The sequence below is a fragment of the Carex rostrata genome, chromosome 8 (assembly GCF_964058835.1).
Source record: "Carex rostrata chromosome 8, lpCarRost1.2, whole genome shotgun sequence".
Taxonomy (NCBI): Eukaryota; Viridiplantae; Streptophyta; class Magnoliopsida; order Poales; family Cyperaceae; genus Carex; species Carex rostrata.
In genome coordinates, this window is record NC_135925.1 from 1,875,359 (window position 1) to 1,895,257 (window position 19,899).

The following is a 19,899-nucleotide window of genomic DNA, read 5'->3' on the forward strand; positions in this document are numbered from 1 at the left end:
CATTTTTGAAACCCTCAAGTCAAGTCTCCTTTTCTGCAAAGCTGGTTTCTTTATTTCTTGTTTGTTTCTGTATGTTTTCTCCTCTTTTCTCATGAATAATTAGAACCTTTTCATCAAGTTAGCTTCATTGTCAAATTATGTAGTAGTGCAACTGCCCTTTTCAGACATCTTATTTATTTGTCTAATTTAATCCATGGAATGATAATGATATATAATTGTATTTGACTTGTCACCTGTCTAGTGACAAATATATATAATTGATAGAAATAGCAGCCAACTAACTTCAAAATTTACTTATTTTAGGTAAACAGAAAGGAAAAGATGAATCTTACACCGTTCATTCAAACAAAGGACTACACTTTCAGAGAAAACCATGCACCTAAAGTTGACACAGATGCTTGCTCTCTTTCTCTATCTCTTTCCTTGATGCAAAGCAAACAAACAACACTTCATCCAGCAGTGAAAACAGTTTTATGAGAAGTTGCTCAGCCTTTTCTGACAGTCGTGGTGTTAATTTGGATCTTTCGATGTCCATCTGTGGTTCTTAATTAGGTTTTATAACTATTATTAGGCGGACGGATTAGTACATCTTGTAGATATTTCTTAATTATTAATTAAATTTTGTTTTCTGGAAGTGCTAGTCTATCTCCATTGCTCAATCATACTGTTCTTGCTAGAGAATTATAATATGCATGGAATCATGTTTTGTTGGTAACTTAATTAGTAACTATTAATTCCAGCTTATATATTGGCTCTGATTGTTATTTGCGGTTAATTATTTACATTTTTCTGGTAGATTTGTTATTTTTACCGGATGCAAAAAAGCTAGCTAAATAGCTAATTATTAAAGAATTAATAGTGCAACAGTAGTCTTTTCACAAAATTTATTTATATATATATATATATATATATATGTATTGTCATTAACTGGGACGTAATTCTTCCAGTGTGTGCGCTAAAATGTCAATTTTGCAACTGCCAAATTTAAATTATTGCATGAAAATGTACATACATGGTATATTTATGTTATACAGGGAATATATTTGCTAGGTACCCATATGGGATGTCAAAGCTTTGACATTCAAAGTTGGACTTTTGATGAATAAAAACAATAATGAAAGGAAATATATTTATATATAATTAATTATGTTTTAGTTCAACCCAACTTGCTATCAGGTATTAATTAATAAAACTAGAGAAACATTATACAAGAAACTGGGACTAGTGAAATTATTATATGAATAGGTCCAAGATGCATGATGTTTACTTTTACTAGTCGTACTTGGCATTAAATAATTGTGTTCCAATTTTTCCACACAGCCATGGTTATGAGTAGGTCAAGATAATGATGCTATTAAATCCCATTTTTTCTCCGTTGATAAATTTTGAAAGGAAATCTACACTATTTTCCAATGGATCTACTGCGCTCTATGCATTTGACCACACAAATTTCAAGTTTCCAAATGTCAAGTCACTTCATTTGTGCCGTACAACGACTGCTTCTAACCATTTTCTTGGAACAGATTAATTACTACCATTTTTTTTTATGAACAAATAAAAAAAGACAAGCTCCAGCAAAAATTCTTGCTTCCAAAAGTCAAGGATGATCAGAAATGGATTTTATTTTTTAAAGCATCATCAAGTTCTTTGTTAGTCTAACTTCAAAGCTTATCAAATTTACTTTAAACGACAAATCTAAACGGTTGAAACCGATAAAGTTCACAAGTGATGTGTTTTATGTCAAATTTATAAATTTTCGAATTAATTTAGTATAAAGTCAGGCGGTCAAAAATGATGAGAAACAAATATAAACATTTTTTTATCTATTGAATTGATACTAAATTTAGTAAAAAACTATAATTTTGACATTCTCTCGTAAAGTAGATCGGTTATAATTTTCAACAGTTTGGAATATTTATTTAAAATCATTCCAATAAATTTTGATGTTGATCTTACCGAAAAACTTGATATGGTGTTTGTGTTAATGTTGTTTGTGTTGTTGTTGTTGTTTTTTTTTTTTTTTTTAACATTAGAAAACTTTGGAAATCTCTGTCTGGTTTTGCTCTCTTCCAACACGTTTTGTGTTATGAACAAGAATCTCAATCTGAGCACAAAGAACCGACGGCTCAAGCACCTCGCACTCTGAATCGATCTGAGCACGACATGTAGAAATGTCTTGGTTCAGCTAGTCTGTTTTTTCTTGTTTCACTTTGGTCACAGGGTGTCCAGTTTGATACTGGTACGCCCAGTTTTTCTGATTTCTAGTTTTTCTGGTTCTCGTTTCTCTATTGGTATGTATTGGTCTGACTGATATGTATTGAACTGTTTGAATCAATGAAAACCTACGGGCATGTTTGAATTAAAAAAAAAATTATATGACAACTAAAACTATTGAATAGTGCTTGTCCTAACAAAAAAATATAATATAATATAATTACAGTTTTCTATAATCTAAATAGACCGTCTATCAAATTGCATAAAATTTGACTAAATGACATATCTAAACTCTAGAAAATACATTAATTTCTAGTTAAGTGTCGGTATCATTAGAAAAACTTAATTGGTTGAGACTTGAGATCACAAGGCTTGCAGTAGCAGTGAGAAATGGGTTGCTCTAAACTTGGAATTAGTATGCCAAGCAATAAGAATAAATAAACAACGAAAAAGGATAAAATGATCAACAACAATATATATTAACACAAAATATATAGCAGTAAATCTAAAATTGTTTCCCCAAAAATGTTATTTTGTGTTAATATATTGTTGTTGATCATTTTATCCTTTATATATCAACAATAATACCCTTTGTGGTGATATGTGAATCTTTTTCTATAAAAATTGCTAACGATTTACAAGAATTTATTTTCTATCGACTCCTAAATAACTAGTTAACAATTGTTTGAAAATATGAGAAATAAATTTTGTTCACCATAGAAATTTCATCTAATGAGTTGCAGGTATCAATCACAGCGAATTCTAGCAGTTAAGTTATTATTTTTGCATGTGTGAACCATGCTATATGTTAATTAAGTGTGTACTGTGTAAGAAAAAAAAAAATTAAGAAACCAAACCACAAAAATGCTAGCGGTTGGTGTGCCTTACGTTGAATTTAAACCTTGTAGAAATAAATAACCGGCTAGTATAAAAGTCAAATAACCAACTATCAACAATTCCAGCAATTGGTGCTGACAGGTAACAAGACCACATTATTAATAGATGAGAGAAAATGACTCTACAATAGTTAGCAATTAGCACACACAATAACATTCAAGCACAGAATTTAGGCAAATAATTTATTTTTATACTTGTGACGCATACATACTCACAGCTGGCCAATTAGAAGGATAAATATTTCTCTTAAACAGACTACATATTTTTTAATTTTATTTTTAATTAAGCGTAAAATAGGTACTTCATAAATCTAAAATGAGTTTTAATAGAAAAAGACAATAATTGGGTAAATTTGTGTTTTTAAAATTTAGAAGGGTACATTGATATTATGAATTTTAGAGGAGAAATGTGTAATTTTGAGATTTTTGAGGGGTATACATGAAAATCCCCCTAAAATATTACGCTCTTTCTTCAACAATAGAAAGTTAATTATATAAACTCAAGGGTCTACTGAAATTTTCCGCAGATAATTCCCGGAGTCTCAAAATGCAGATATACCAAAATGTGATGAAGAATGTTTCCTCGCAGATTAACAAAGAACTATTCATAAAGACCAGGTAAGGAAGAAATATTCATAAAGACCAGGTAAGTTTTACAGGGATTATTTCAAGGTAGTAGTTAAGATTCAAACAAAATATCACAGTTAAACAGGTTCATCATGACACCTCCTAATCTTTTGCTACAAGGACACAAAATATGCCAGATTTCACAATTTGAGCCCCCTCTCCCCCCCACAACAAAGCATTTAAATTTAAAATACACAAGTTCTTTATGAATAGAGCAATTACCATACTCTGGTAAATCTTGCTATTAAGAAATGCACTTCGTCAGTGGTCAAATGGACCTTCTGCATTTCAGACTTTTTGTGCAGTTATAACCGGATAGGAACAGCAGACATCTGCACAATGAAATTATGAAACTTAGCAACCATACAGACTATAAATGCATGAAAAAAAAAAAATCTAAATCATAGGTGTCTTGACAATTGCATAGCATCTTATAAAGCCAGCAGACCAAGTGAAACTACTAAGACTAAAAGAAAATTAACCTATAGATTTTTTTCTCTAACATTTTTTTCTTGAGTCAAGCTATGGTTATGAATAGCTCAGATTGGTCCGTACTACGGATCAATATTTTTGTTTTCAAAGTCAAAATAGTCGATCTGAACCGGTCAACATGATTTCCATATGAAAATGTAATTGCAGACTAAATTTTATATTTTTTTAGAATGTTTTTACTATATTTTATTATTTTTAGATATATAAAAAATCACTAGTTTTGAACAGTCTAGAATCATTAGATCAAGTGATTTTCTACTTGTCTAAAAAATAGTAATTTTTCTAAAAAAAATAAAATTTGATCTACAAATACATTTTCATATGGAGATCATGTTGAACGGTTCGGATCGTTTGTTTGGGGTTTAAAAATTGAGATATTGATCCATAATACGCACCAATAAGGTATTCATAGTAGCGTACCACTCTTTATTCTTTCCACACAGGTTCACACGGTAATGTAAAATAGAAATACCTTGCCCATAATATAACCATCATCCTTTTGTGGGCTTTGAGTCGGCCACAAGTGACTTGACCAGCAGTCGAGGTTTGGTAGAGACAAGCTCACCTGGCAAAACAGAGACCCCAACCACTGGTGACCTGTTCGGTAATCCAGACATCGGCAATAACTCGACCATCACAACCACCTGTTTCAAATTGAGAAGGAAAGAAAAATAAATTAACATGCACTGGTAAAAAATGATTATTGCAATATGTGCCATATGCAGTACAATTTCTGATTGTCCTTATGGGGTCATAATCAATGCATAACATTTATGTATGACATGCTGTAAGAGGCCATGAGAAAAGTAATGGTATAAGGTTCTGTTTATATTTCTAGCTCAGAAATTATTAGTCTAAATTCATATAAATCAAATGAACACAGTGCATACAGGCACTGTATTCATACTTAAAAAAAGAAAGATAATACCTTAAATTGAATGGTAGGACACATAAACAGTTTTAACCCACTCACACACAAACACACACACACACATGCTTACAGCCACAAGATTAAGAATTTTATTACCTCAGGAGACTTGAGATCAACTACTGAATTTTTGGCAAGAGTGATTACTGTACCGGCAACAACCCTGAAACAGTGTTCTCTTTCCATCAAGCCTGATTCCCTTATCTCAGTTTTATTCTCTCTCTCTTCAGTGCCTCTTCTGTTATACCCTACTGCAAACTTACCATGCAATTCTAATTGTTACCACTATTGACACCAGTCCAAGACAAAAAAAAAAAAAAAAAAAAAAAAAGCCTAACTAAAAAATATACTGGCATTTTTACACAGCAACTATATTTTACAGGTAAGTACTTGCTTGTTGTGTACGTTTTAGTCCCAAAAAGTAAGTAGAATCTACTAGCAGTGTTTACTCAGTGCCTATGTATTATACTCCATATTTAATTTGCTAGAGAGATATGGTAGGACTTGTTTGTTTTTTTAGGCTTTTAATAGTATTTACTCTTTTAGCAGGTGGTCTATTCTGATTTTTCTTTTCTCGATTTACGTAGAATATTCACTTAGAGACATCATCTAGTGTCAAAACATGAATAAAACGAACAACTTTTAGCACTTTTGCAGCGTGATTCTGCCGCATTGGAGATTTGCACTAAAATTCCACAATTTTAACAAAAGGGATTTTCTACTGGCACAAATAGGGTTAGTTCAAGGAAAAAAAAAGAGAGAACATTTATACTTTTTGCATTATAGTGCCCTTGTCACTACAAACATACGAAAGCGAAGTTTATAACATAATACCTTTATCGATTCACTTAATTTGTCCCATTTTTCTAAGTATTTACTGAATAATTTTGAAACAACTCTTTGTAGCTCTTTCTCAGACAATGTACATGTTTCCTGAATTGGAAATACACGATGACACCACCTGTTGATAAGCAAATTTATTATTATTCTCGATATAGCTTAAAAGGTATTCTTCGTAAGTGAAAGTTAGATGAACATAAAGACCCACCTTGGTGGCTTCAATTTTCCAGATCTCAAGGAGAGAAAGATGTCTGCTAATATATCAACCACATTTTCATGAAATTTGTTGTCATGAAATGAAAAAAGCAGCAAACCACTTCTTGAGAGCTTGACGAGAGAGACGGGAGAAAACTTTTTCCGCTCATCACTAGTGTCAAGAGAAGAAGACATGGATCCTTTGGTGGATATATCTGTTTTATAAAAGAGAAAAAAAAAAAAAACAGATCTGGTCATTTCCTTGTTAGGTATCATACACTAACTTAATTTAGTGGTACAGTTAGTTCATTCAGCCAGGGGCAAAGCCAGACTTTCAAGATGTGGGGGTCAAACCAGATTTGGTCAATAATATTTTGCAGTACACAGCATTTTACTCTAAACTATATAGATAATCATGTACAGGCACAAAAAATTGAAAATGAATATTCATTGAAATGTGCATCTGCCTCTGCATATAGCAATAGTTGTTTTCACACTAATGGTAACATTAGCCTTAGGAACCCCTCTATGAAAACGGTCAAGGTGTTTATAGCAGTTATTACCAGAGATCTCCGAATTAATCGAGCTCGGCTTTGTCTCTTCATTTTCATCAGACGCTGTTTCTGAGACCTCAGGGTACAATTTTCTTTTCTTAGCAGCAACTATTGGATCAGAAGACTCCCCGTTGTGAAGGCCATTCCCAGATATATTGTTTATATACTGCATGTACAAGTCCAAAATTTCTTGTATAAGCACCAGACAATGTTGATATGAAAGAAATTAAAAGTGAAAGCAATGAGTGGAAGCGTTAGCATTACCTCTTTTAGAATTGAAATTGCTTCCTTGGTGGCACTTTTCTCACGCTCTAATGAAAAAACATAGACTATCAATTTCTATGGAATTAGCAGGATAAACATGGATTTCTATGGAATTAGCAGGATAGACATGAATGATGTACGAAAAGGGCAGTTTGTTTGGTGGGTTTGTTTGTATATGAATGTGAAGATTGAAGAAGAAAGGAGAATAAGTAACTGATGGGGCACGTGATGAGAAAGCCAGAATGAGATCGCAGGAGAAAGGACGAAGGCGCTTTGTAATCATATCTCGGGAGATTAATCACAGAGGCGTGTTGCTCCCATGGAGCCATCGGTGCCTTCTCTCCTCCCTCTTCGTCTTCTCCCTTCGCATCCTCTTTCTTCTCCACCACCTCGCCTGAGACGCAAAGTTCCGACTCTTCTTCTCTCTCCGCCATTAGCGTTCAGAGGTCAGGCCCCACTTATTACTCTCCTAGTCCTGACACACAACACAGTCCAACAATAAAACCCTAGCGAAACTAGTGCGTATCCTCTGAGATATCTCAACTTTTGCGTGACCGACGTGTCCGGTTCTTCGGGGGTGATGTAGGGGGTCAGTATTATGTGTGCTTTGAGATTTGTGCAGAACGTATTTAAACGGTTAGGATTTTCTATAAAGTCAAGCAAAGTTTGAGATATCTCAGAGGATACGAATTCGCCAAACTATAATCCAACCAACCAAATTCGTATCCTCTGCATTAACACAAAAAGGAATCTTTTATGTTAATGAATATGAACCGTCCAATCTGTTTCAAGAATCGTGCGAGTTAGATCCACACTAATATTAAAGACCCTCCTATGTTTTAAGCGGAAATCGGACGGGCTCCGTTTACAATCGGACAGTCCATACGTATTAATTCAAAAAATGCTCTTTTGAGTTAATGCAGATGATGTGGACTCCCAGCCTCTAGGTGGGTTTTGCGCTTGAGATCAACCCAATTTTTTAGTTTGAATCCGGACCGTCTAATCTGCTCTTGCACTATTATTAAAGTAGTCGTGCATTCTACATCAAGCTGGATTGGCCCGAAGTCCAATTGGACGATTCAGATGTAAACTCAAAATGTGGGTTACTTTAGGGAATCGAACACCGTATCCTGAATTTTTTTTATAAACCAATTAACTAAATTAATTTTAGCAAAACAACATGATTGTTTTTTTTTTTTTTTTTACAAAAACCATAAACACTGAATTCCCAATTCGGTCTCCCTTTATTTTGAAACAAGAGTTGTCCCTAGCGGAAACAAGCGGAAACAGGGGCTGTCCCTGGCAGAAACAGGTCGAAAAAGGGATCAAAACAGAGAAAATACATCACAGAAATATAGGGTGTTCGAAAAAAGCAGAAACAGGTCGAAACATGCCGAAACAGGGGCGGAAACAGAGAAAAATGTGGAGACCGAATCCCCAATTCGGTCTCTCCAAAAAGTAAAATTTGGAGACCGAATTGGGGATTCGGTCCTTATGGCAGGAGGTTTTCAACGACCTTTTTAAGGAGTTCTAGTAAGGTTGGATTGTTAATAGGATTCTCTCCCTTCAGTGCTTCAACAAATAGTTGTTTTAGAGTATACATCACAAATTTTGTTGCATAAGAATACCCATCCCCAGTAATCAACTCTTGAAACTTTTTAAATTTTGAAGGACAACATTAACGAAACATGTCAATCCTATGTTGTAAAGGCCTTTAACGGGACAAAAATATGAATCATCTTCCTATTTGGAATTGTCAAGTGTTTGGAATCCAAACAGAGAGTCATAGCTCTATGAATCTTTTTCTTCTTCTTTGGAATTATGCACTAAGGGTGTTTGGAATCCAAACATAAAATGAGAGCTCTCTGAATCATCTTCCTCTTTTTTACAATTCTCCACTAAAGCATCATGTTCATTGATTATGGAGAAACAAGTTCTTGTAAGCACAATTTACATCTAAAATCTATCTTTAAAATATTTTGAGAAAATTGGCAAAGATATACAAGTGAGTTCAAAAATTACCTCCTCAGCATCAAACATGCTTGTGTAATTTGGTATTAAGGCCAATATATCAGTTTCATCCCTCTGTTGCTTTTTTTCAGCCAATATACAAGTGAGTTCATAAAATAATATGTAAGTTATTGATCGATTAACCTCTTCCCAAGAAACTTCTTGTACATCTTTATCACTTGCCCGGTACCATTTGTTTTTTCTTTACTTGTCAGTGGCATCAGCAGTATCACTTCTCACATATGCTACATAGTGCCAATATGCTCTATAATGCTCTATAATGCCTAATAGCTTGTAGATGTTATTATAACTGAACAAAAAAATAGAATAAAAAAAAATCACAACTCTGTTAATTCAATTTACAACAGAAGAAATAATTAGTATTATACCTTGAGCTCAGAATAGGCTACAAGTCCAGCATCTCCTCAATTGAAACAAAATCATTCATCTTGTGGAGAGCACGGTCTTCTCCTTGTATAACTGTGTAAAGTGCAAAACTAGTACTACCTTGAAAAACTATTTGGTTATCACTCTCTCCGCACCGTCCTTACTGCACAAACTATATGTTGCATTAGTTTGGGTCTCTTTTTGGTATAACTTCTCCAAACACGTCTCAAGAGACACCGGGACACCATTCACCTATTGAACTATAGATGTTGTTATTACAATTTGAAAATCAGGAGGAGGTGTCCTCGTTTTTTTCACAAGCTTTGCACTTAAGATGCATTAAAGTTGTAACCCTAAATATTTTATTTATCACATTTGTCCCTCTTTCTTCTCCACATAACCGAAGAAGTTGTAGTAAAAGTTGATGGCTATCATGTTCCTCATGATTTAAATATGCCTGTCGCATCAGGTTTTCAATAAGTTTTTTAAAGAGTTCTAGTAGAGTTGGACTATTAATTGAATTCTCTCCCTTTTAAGGCTTCAACGAATAATTGTTTTACCTACATACATCACATATTTTGTAGTGTAAGAATATCCATTCCAAGTAATGTACTTTCAAAAATTTTTCAAGGCTAATAAATTTTGAATGACAACATTAACGAAATATGTAAATCCCAAGTTGTGAAGGCCTTTAACATGATGAAAATATGAATCATATTCCTCTTTGCAATTGTTTGTAATCCAAACATAGAGTCAAAGCTCTCTGAATCATCTTCTTCTTCTTTGAAATTGTCGACTAAAGCATCATGCTCATAGATTATGGAGAAACAAGTTCTTGTAAACACAATTTACATCCAAAATTCATTTTTAAAATAATTTGAGAAAATTGGCAAAGATATACAAGTGAGTTCAAAAATTACCTCCTCAGCATCAAACATGCTTGTGCAATTTAGTACTAAAGCCAATATATCAGCTTCATCCCTCTGTTGTTGTTTTTTTCAGCCAATATACAAGTGAGTTCATAAAATAATATGTAAGTTATTGATCGATTAACTTCTTCTCAAGAAACTTCTCGTACATCTTTATCACTTGCCTGGTACCATTTGTTTTTTTTTTTTACTTGTCATTGGCATTAGCAGTATCACTTCTCACATATGCTACGTAGTGACCTCCCATTGTAGTTCCAATATGCTCACATATGCTTGTAGATATTATTAGAACTGAACAAAAAAAAATATATTATTAAAAAAATCACAACTCTGTTAATTCAATTTACAACAGAAAAAATAATTTGTATTATCCATTGAGCTCAGAATATGCTTCAAGTCCAGCATCTCCTGAAATGAAAAAAAATCATTCATCTTGTGGAGGGCACGGTCTTCTCATTGGTATAATCGCGTGAAGTGCAAAACTAGTACGTCGAAAGGCACAAACTCTTGGGTTATCACTCTCTCCGCGCCTTCCTTACTGCACAAACTACATGTTATATCAGTTTGTGTCTCTTTTTTGTATAACTTCTCCAAACACGTCTCCAGAGATACCAGGACGCCATCCAGCAATTGAACTATAGGTATTGTTATCAGTGTTGTAAAATGCGGCTTCTATGCGGTATGCGGAAGGGAGATAATCCAATTGAACTATAGGTATCCACCAATTGACGCCATCCACCAATTGTTTTACCTACATACCGCATATGCGGATTTCTATGCGGATTTTAAAATAAATATTCATATATATTTGGAATACATAGTAATACAAATAGGAATAAGAATTTATGAGGAATACAAACAACATAATTCAAACACAAATTGCAAAGCATAATATAACCATAAATGTCACAACTCACAATTATACAATAATTAGGGACTATCGGGTTAATAATTTATGAGAAATACAAACAACATAATACAATAATTAGGGACTACGGATCTATCGGGTTAGGTTTTTGGGGATTGCGGATCCTATGCAGGTAATATGCGGGTTATATGCGTTATACGAATTTTATGTGGCCTTATAGAAAATATGCGGTCAAAATTATGCGGCCTGATATGCGGAACCGCATATTAATTTTATAGGCGGTTCGAGACCTTATACTTATATGCGGCCGCATATGGGCCGCATATAACCTTATTTTACAACACTGATTGTTATTGCAGTTTGAAAATCAGGAGGTGTCCTCGTTTTTTCACAAGCTTTGCACTTAAGATGCATTAAAGTTGTAACCCCAAATATTTTATTAATCACATCAGTCCCTCTTTCTTCTCCACATATCCGAAGAAGTTGTAGTAAAAGTTCATGACTATCTTGTTACTCGCGATTTAAATGTGCCTATCGCATGAGGTTTTCAACGAGTTTTTTAGGGTTGGATTGTTAATAGGATTCTCTCCCTTTAATGCTTCAACAAATAGCTGTTTTAGAGCATATATCACATATTTTGTTGCATAAGAATACCCATCCCCAGTAATCAACTCTCGAAACTTTTTCAAGGCTAATAAAATTTTGAAGGACAACATTAACAAAACATGTCAATCCCAAGTTGTGAAGGCCTTTAATGAGACAAAAATAGGAATCATCTTTCTTTTTGAAATTGTCAGGTATTTGGAATCCAAACATGGAGTCAGAGCTCTCTGAATCATCTTTCTCTTCTTAGAATTCTCCACTAAAGTATCATGTTCATAGATTATGAAGAAACAAGTTTCTAGTAAGCACAATTTACATCCAAAATCTATTTTTAAAATAATTTGAGGAAATTGACAAAGACATACATGTTAGTTCAAAAGTTACCTCCTCAACATCAAACATGCTTATGTAATTTGGTACTAAGGCCAATATATCAGCTTCATCCCTCTGTTGTTTTTTTCAGCATCTTTCAATTGCTTATCTTCCAACATAATTACCATTTTTCTAGAGATGGTTTTATATATAGTAATATTGCCACCACTCAAATGCTTTTTCAGGTGTTATAAAGTTGAGGGGCTCAGATGGTGGTTTTCACACACTATCACACAAATGTGAAACAAGATTATTTGATAAAAATAGTTCAACTTCTAAATAGTTTTTTTGACCAATAATCTAATACTACTTCTCTACCATCTCCGACTAATACCTACCTCATCAGGTTTTCAATTACCGTAAACCAGAGTGTCTCGACAGCAAATACAATTATCCTAAAATAGGCTAAAGCATGAAGTGATTTGAACAATGATGAATCTTGTAGCTCCGATAGTATATCAACATCACATTCCAAATTCATAGTGTTGAAAATTGCTTCAAATAATTCGCATTTGGCTCTCGAACCCAACTCCGGATAACTATGATTAAAACTTAGTTCCTTAAAACTTTTGAAACATTCAAATAAATCTTTAAAATGGCTAAATACAGAGGCACTGTTGGATCCTATAAATACCACCATATAGAGTCTATCTTCTGTCCCAATCAATTTGAGCATAGTTCTTTATCCAGATTCTCACTTCAAACAATCCAAAAGTTGTCTTGATTGGCATGTAAAACTTTTTTTCCATGTACGTACCGTGTTGTCGGTAAATGGTGATGAATTTTTTCAAGACAAACACTAAACAAACTAGGATGATTAAGATAGATGTCAATATTAAAGCTACAATGAACAACCGGCATGCCTTGGAATGTAGTACGCATATGATCAGTGTGTAAAATAAATGTACAATAAAAGTAAAAATATTAAATCTTATACATATAATGTACAAACCAAAACTGATACTGTATCGATGATACAGATATGCATGTATGAGTGAGCAAAATATGAAAATTTCTTTTGAGAAAGATGATAAAGACCAATATATGGCCCTAGTAGCATGGTATAGAATTTGTCTACCATTGAAGGATGGTGGGTTGGGTATTTGGAATATAAAGATCTTTAATGATGCCTTCATCATGAATCTAATTTGGCAGTTAGCGGAGGAGGGATGGGACAAACTACGGGTACACATAATAGTGTGGAGTTTTGGGAGATTAAGACGCGAAGAGGAACAAGTCAGTTGTGGAAGAATATTCAAGACCTAAAGAAATTCTTTGATAATGGGCTTATTTGGCAAGTAGGGGATGGAAAAAATATAAAAGCTCTGCAAGACCCATGTTACCAAGGCTGGGACGGTACAGTTACTGTAACGGGGTATAGTAAGGAACCTAACGGTGGCCAAGCTATTTAATCATGAAATTGGCACATGGAATGTATAACAGATTAGGGTAGTTATGGGCAATCAAGCTATTCAAATCATCATCAACACTATTCACAAATCGGTACCAGACCCACTAATTGAGGATTGGCTAATATAAGTTGCGAGTAAACAAGGGGTGTACACAATAGCTGAAGGTTACATACAGATGATCTCCCAGTAACTCATCAAATCGGAGTACAATGATACAAAAACCAAGGCCCTAAAGAAAATATGGAATTGCAAAGGACTTATCCCTAGAGTCAAAACCTTTCTATGGAGGGCAATTCACCATGGCCTACCACTCTTGACAGAGATGCACATAAGGATAAAAACCTGGAGGCCCATTTGTCTAAGATGCCCAACCGATTACTGCCCTCTAGCCAGAGCCGCCTGGGCTGTATCAGACATACCAATTAGAGTGGATTACCTACCACTAGGCTTCACATAAACACTCATGTACCTAACAAAATACCTAAAGACAAGACATATTACGATTTATGCTTTACGATGTGGTGCTTATAAAAGACACAAAATGAGGAAATATTTAAAGGTAGAAAAGCAAAATAGAGGGCACTAGGGCATAATTAAGACTTCTCATGATCAAAAACATCAACATGAAAGGGCAAGGGAGACCAGATAGTACCGTACTGGTACTGGTACCAATACTGGTCAAAGGACATGAGTAAGTGGTGTCAGTAGACGCATCACGGCAGATAACAAAGAGGATGAAATGGTGTGCTACTTACTTTGACCATCGAGGAAGTCTAACTCGGGTTGTTGAGGCTAAACATGTGCAGAATACCCATTCCATGCTGAAAGCATAGCATTGCTAAACATACTACAAAGGATCAATGCACAACAGTCACAACAAAACATGATACAGATCTTCTCGGACATAGGACAAACAATTGATGAAATGCCCTCCTAGAGAACAACAGAAACTATAGCAAGATGTAAGTAAGAGTGCTTAACATCATACACATAACAAAAGAAGCATTAAGAACACCTCACACATTGGCTAACTACACAAGAAGAATGAGAACTACACTAGATGGAGAGCTGGACGTGAGTAGGATTATAGAACTAATGATTGACATATTGATAGACCAGATATTCTTTACATAGGAAGGACACAGAAGAGCTCCGTTGTAGGTAGTTTAAAGTAAATTAGTGTTAAGTTTATGTTTGTAAGGTCTTTACGCAGAAAAATAATTATCATTTACATGTAATGTTTTCTTATAATTAATGCAAGTGCTCAAGGGCTTTTCATAAAAAAAAATGAAATATTTTGCAAAGAATAAAAGGTTTTACACGTAGTTATGAAAATATGAGACAAACAATATACTCACAAGATCACCCCATCTTTTCATGATAGCAATACCCATATCTTTAAGAGAATCAATGCTACTTAAAAAATCTGATATTGTAGCTAATTCAATATCTTTTAGTTTTGGGTACCACGACACATCTAGTATCAAGATTCTAAAAAAAAATATACATGTTATTACTAGTAGATATATAATTTAACATTTGAAAAAAAAAATGAAAGTAACCTTTGTTTTAATGCAATTCTTTTGAGCTCATCAATTCGTTCTAAGTCAAACTCCAACGACTTGTCCATGAAGATACTAAAAAGGAAAAAATAGAGTATGATAAGTAATTTTAAAAATTGAAAAAAATAAAATAAAATAGACAACCTCCAACAAGGATGAGATGCATATTGTCTCGAACTCTCATCTTTAGCTTGAACTACATAAATTAACATATAAATAAATTAAAACTGACAAACGTACTAGCTTTTGCTACATATCATTAATTTGGATTTTTTTTTTCACATATGTATTTGAGAGTAACAACAATTAAGACTCATAATTTATCCATAGTTTTTTTTATTAGTATTTTTCAAAGTGCTGGACGATGATTGATAAAATAAAATTGCAATACATAAATAAAATAGGGTTGAGAAGCTCACATTGTTCAATTGATTTCTTAAAAACTTCCCCCAAAATAGAAAAAGTAGTATTAGCTTCACTCCATTCTACTTGTAGCTTCTGTTGTAAGTTTCTTTTTACCTATAGAGAAAAATAAAATAAAAATTAATACTAATAAAAAACTAAAAAGACAGGTTTGTCCATACCATCCAAACTCTGTAGCTCTTCTCCCTTCCTTTCGCTATTTCCTCTCCTTTCTATTACAGTAGGTATAATGTTTTTTTTTCCTTTTTTTTCAACTGGATTGACTTAAGACCCAATTAACCTGAGCCAACACCTCTTACTTAAACCGTACTGAAATCTAAAAATAATTATCCAAAAAGCTGAGATGACATCAAGTGAAACCAGAAATGGCCCCAACCTACCTTTATTTTAGTCGAATAATAACATATTGAACCTGAGTTGATCAGACCCTCTCTTTGGTCATTCCAATCACTAAATTACAATAAAGGAATTCATAGTTTCACACGAAGGTGAGGCGGTTGTTTTGAGCCAGTGGATCAAAAGATTGATTGAGTGAGCTTAAAAAGTGGCACATGGCTTTGAACATTCTTTTGAGAAAAAGACATTGTGCTTCCTAACTTTTAATGAAAAACATAGGCAAGCTATAGCACCTAAAGGTTACTAACATCAGTGACATGGGTACTTGTCACACCCCGCAGCCACAGGTCGTGACAGAGCCCCGCCGTAAGCATACAACTCCATGTATACTTACAAGGCAATTTCGATATTTTCATCACATCACAATAAAAGACGTAAAACAAGAATATACATAACAGTCCAGGTACAAAATATCCGGTAAAGGTAGAACATATAAATGTTAGTGTAATAATCTAGAAGTCAATAATACGATAATTTATCATAAAGCTTTGTTCATGAATTGGATGATTAATATCATTTTGTTGCCTTGAGTATTATTGAATTTATGGATCATTTCGAGTTCATGACTGAAATTGTGAAACTCCATAATATAGATAATATATACTCTTAAAAAGTCACTGACCAAGGTAATTAGCAGGAACACTAATTACCGCGATAAGGTTAGTATGTAGATTAAAAGATGGTTAAGTTTTACAAACCACCTGACACGAGATGTCATTTTAATCACATAGATACATGTTCTAGGAACATGGTATTTGACAGACCCCGAATGAAACATTAAATAGAATTGTGTTCGTGTCATTTATGTTTTCATTCAGTGTCAAGTTCTACAGTATGAGGTATTCATCTTTCCTACTAAGAAATGTATATGTGTGATTGTTATCAAACGCTGTCGATAAAATGCAGTTATAACGGTAGCTCTTCGGTATACATGGCTTAGCTGAGGTAGTGATGGTTTACCAAGAATACTATTTGTCCCTCGTATCTCTATACGAGCTATAGCATCACTGGGCCCCTTGATAGAGTAAGATTATCTGCTAGCGGTATAATTACAAGAGTAATTATATTTGATAATCTGCTCAAGATCAAGAAAATATTCAGTTAGCAAGGATGACACACATCTACCTTGAAACTAATCTGATAGCTATGAGACAGAAGAACAGACACAAGTAAATTGTTTACTGGATCGTGATATTGTACTGTACAGCATCATCTGTGTAATTGGATGGTCATGATGTGTTGCCAGATGCCGCTCATGATTATAGAAGTTAAAATAGTTTTAACTCTATTTACCAACATAACACAGATCCTATTGGGTCACACCATATAGGAGTTAATCGGAGAATCTTATTGTGATTGATTATAAATTGGTTATGATCAATAGTAAGATGGTTATAATTAATTATACGTGTTATAATTAAATTATAAATGTTATGTAAAAATAATAAGCAAAAATATTGGCTAATTTATAAACGTGTGTGACACGTTGTATAAAAGTTAACCGGTTAATTTATAAATGTGCAGGACACATTGTATAAATTACCGAAACAACAACCGCAAGAAAAATATATATAATTGTTCAGAATAATTATACGAATATTATTTGTATTCGGACCGAGGGCATTCGGGTCTTTTCAGATTCGTCCTTATCCGCATGACATGTCATCGATCATATCCAGATGACACGTCATCGATACCGAAACGAACAACCGAAGAAAAATATATATAATTGTTCAGAATAATTATACGAATATTATTTGTATTCGGGCCGAGGGCATTCGGGTCTTTTCAGATTCGTGCTTATCCGCATGACATGTCATCGATCATATCCAGATGACACGTCATCGATCTTATCCACATGACATGTCATCATTATCCATTCAATGACATATCTTGTAAATAGGTCGAACTTGGAGGGCATTTTGGTCTTTTGGCAACCGACCCTAAACGCTATAAATAGGGGTGGAGGGGTAGAGAGAAATTTGTTAATTCACTCATACCGTTTCGTGTCGAAACAGATCGGTATTTTCTCTCTTTCTCGGTTTCTCTCCCAAATAGTGTTTCGGTTGAGAAAAGAAAGTTATATGTAATTGACGTATAATCTTGCGAGTTATTGTGAGGTATATTTACGGGATCGATGAATAGTGTTTTACCAAATTTCGCGGTATGTCAGTTTTGTATATTGATGAAACTGAGCAACCGAAAATTCGTGTTTACGGGTTTTCGTCTTTTTCCCCGTGAATAGTGTTTTTGCATAATTCCGCGGTTTACGGTATTTCTGGCAAAAGAAATAAACCGCTCTCCGGTTAGTCCTGGTGGATAACCGATAGAGGTATCACACGTGTGATACTCCGAGTCGATTCCTTCCCTGGTGAGGCTCTACTCGCTCGGTCTGCATTCCAACTGTGATTTGGAAACAAGGTATAAATATGCTATATTAATCTATTTAATTGGTAAGTAGATTAAAGTTTTAGAAATCAATCATGGAGTAGATCTGTAAAATGATTAAATTGGGTTTTGATGCCAAAGGAATACTGAAGGTGGACCGCCCTGGAAAGTTTCCTGACATACCCCGTTTAATCCTGAGCTTAAGTTGGCCGTAGAAATTTTTGTTCTACGGTCATTCCGCAACTTAAGCCTAAACGGGTTTTTGGTTAGCACCCCGAAACCCCAACAATAAATTGTATCTCATACGGATACAGGTCATAAGGTATGACATAGAGAATTATATAACAACACAACATATATACATCTCTAGTCAAATAACAAAACATATACTAAGGTAATATGGTGATCTATACCAAGGGTCAACTACTAGCGTCTCTCCAGACCCAGCCGCACCGATACCTGTAAAAATAACCCAAAAGGTGGGGGTGAGAATAAATTTCTCAGTGCGAATTTGCCACAATCAGGTTATTGGACTTGCAATCAGACTCCATGTTCAAAAATGAAATCCATACAAAATCACATTAGCAGTTCTATTACACTATATATATGGATGCACATGCTTGACATCAATAATCGAATGAAAAGCAATTTAAGGAATTTCCAAGATGAAATTCAAACAAACACATATTTGGCCTAACTTATTTTATTATGGCTGGTAGCATCTACAGATGTTCCACCGAGCTGGACCCTTTATCTGACCCTCATCTGTAGGGTTACAGACACCTACAGATGTTCCACCGAGCTGGACCCTTTGTCTGACACCCATCTGTAAATGCTTTGGCTTAACCATTTACTAAAGTCTGGTTCGAAGTCATAAAATGAAAATTCACATGAAATAATTCAGAATGTCGTCATAGTCAATTGACCATCCAAATTCATTACCACGTAGGGTAATGCCCCCGAGCCACAGACGTCACACATAAGTCACCCATAATCACAATCAACATATATATACAGTCACCCACCCCTCGTCCCAACCGGTACTGGGAAATCTCGAGGGCCGTTCACCTAAGGCCATTAGGATCCTGGGATCAAAGTCAGCTAGCAGACTTTGCAAATTCATTCACATATCATCTCAAAGTTAGCTGATACAGCTCAACCTTGCCATTTCATTCACATATCATTTTACAATCATCAATTTGTGGTGACCTTTATCCATAGTCAACTCATAAGAGAACAATCAAAATGATAACCATACAAATATGCAAATCAATCATACCGCAACAATTCGGTTTTAAATGTATTATGCACACAATTCACATAATTCTAATTATGCAACAATCAAACATACAACATGACAATTCAAAGTATGTAACAATCACACAACATGACAATCGAAAAGAATTTAATTTCTGAAAATGAAATATCAAACAAGTCCAAGAACCCCGCACCTGATTACGAAAAACGTATCGCGCACCTATGGTTCGGACGTCTCGAAAGGTCCCTCAAAATCTTGCTCAACCGAGCCCACACCTATAT

The 19,899-nt window shown here is 34.4% G+C and overlaps 1 protein-coding gene across 1 annotated transcript; it reads right to left on the bottom strand.

Moving 5' to 3' along the window:
- Window positions 1-3,720: 3,720 nt before the first annotated feature.
- Window positions 3,721-7,528, bottom strand: LOC144558101 (uncharacterized). Its single transcript, XM_078306822.1, has 8 exons — window positions 7,225-7,528; window positions 7,011-7,057; window positions 6,756-6,912; window positions 6,206-6,407; window positions 5,992-6,118; window positions 5,257-5,415; window positions 4,702-4,873; window positions 3,721-4,069 (listed from the first exon to the last, which is right to left on the bottom strand). The coding sequence occupies exons 1-7, from the start codon at window positions 7,442-7,444 to the stop codon at window positions 4,721-4,723; spliced, it is 1,065 nt and encodes a 354-aa protein (XP_078162948.1). The 5' UTR covers window positions 7,445-7,528; the 3' UTR covers window positions 3,721-4,069; window positions 4,702-4,720.
- Between the last annotated feature and the right edge of the window lie 12,371 nt (window positions 7,529-19,899).

Excerpts from the sequence above, each read along its gene's own strand:
- LOC144558101 (XM_078306822.1), bottom strand. The coding sequence starts at position 7,444 with ATGGCGGAGAGAGAAGAAGAGTCGGAACTTTGCGTCTCAGGCGAGGTG. Across the intron at positions 6,119-6,205 it reads GGAAAATTGAAGCCACCAAG|GTGGTGTCATCGTGTATTTC; the intron begins GTGGGTCTTTAT and ends GCTTATCAACAG. Across the intron at positions 5,416-5,991 it reads AATTAAGTGAATCGATAAAG|TTTGCAGTAGGGTATAACAG; the intron begins GTATTATGTTAT and ends TTGCATGGTAAG.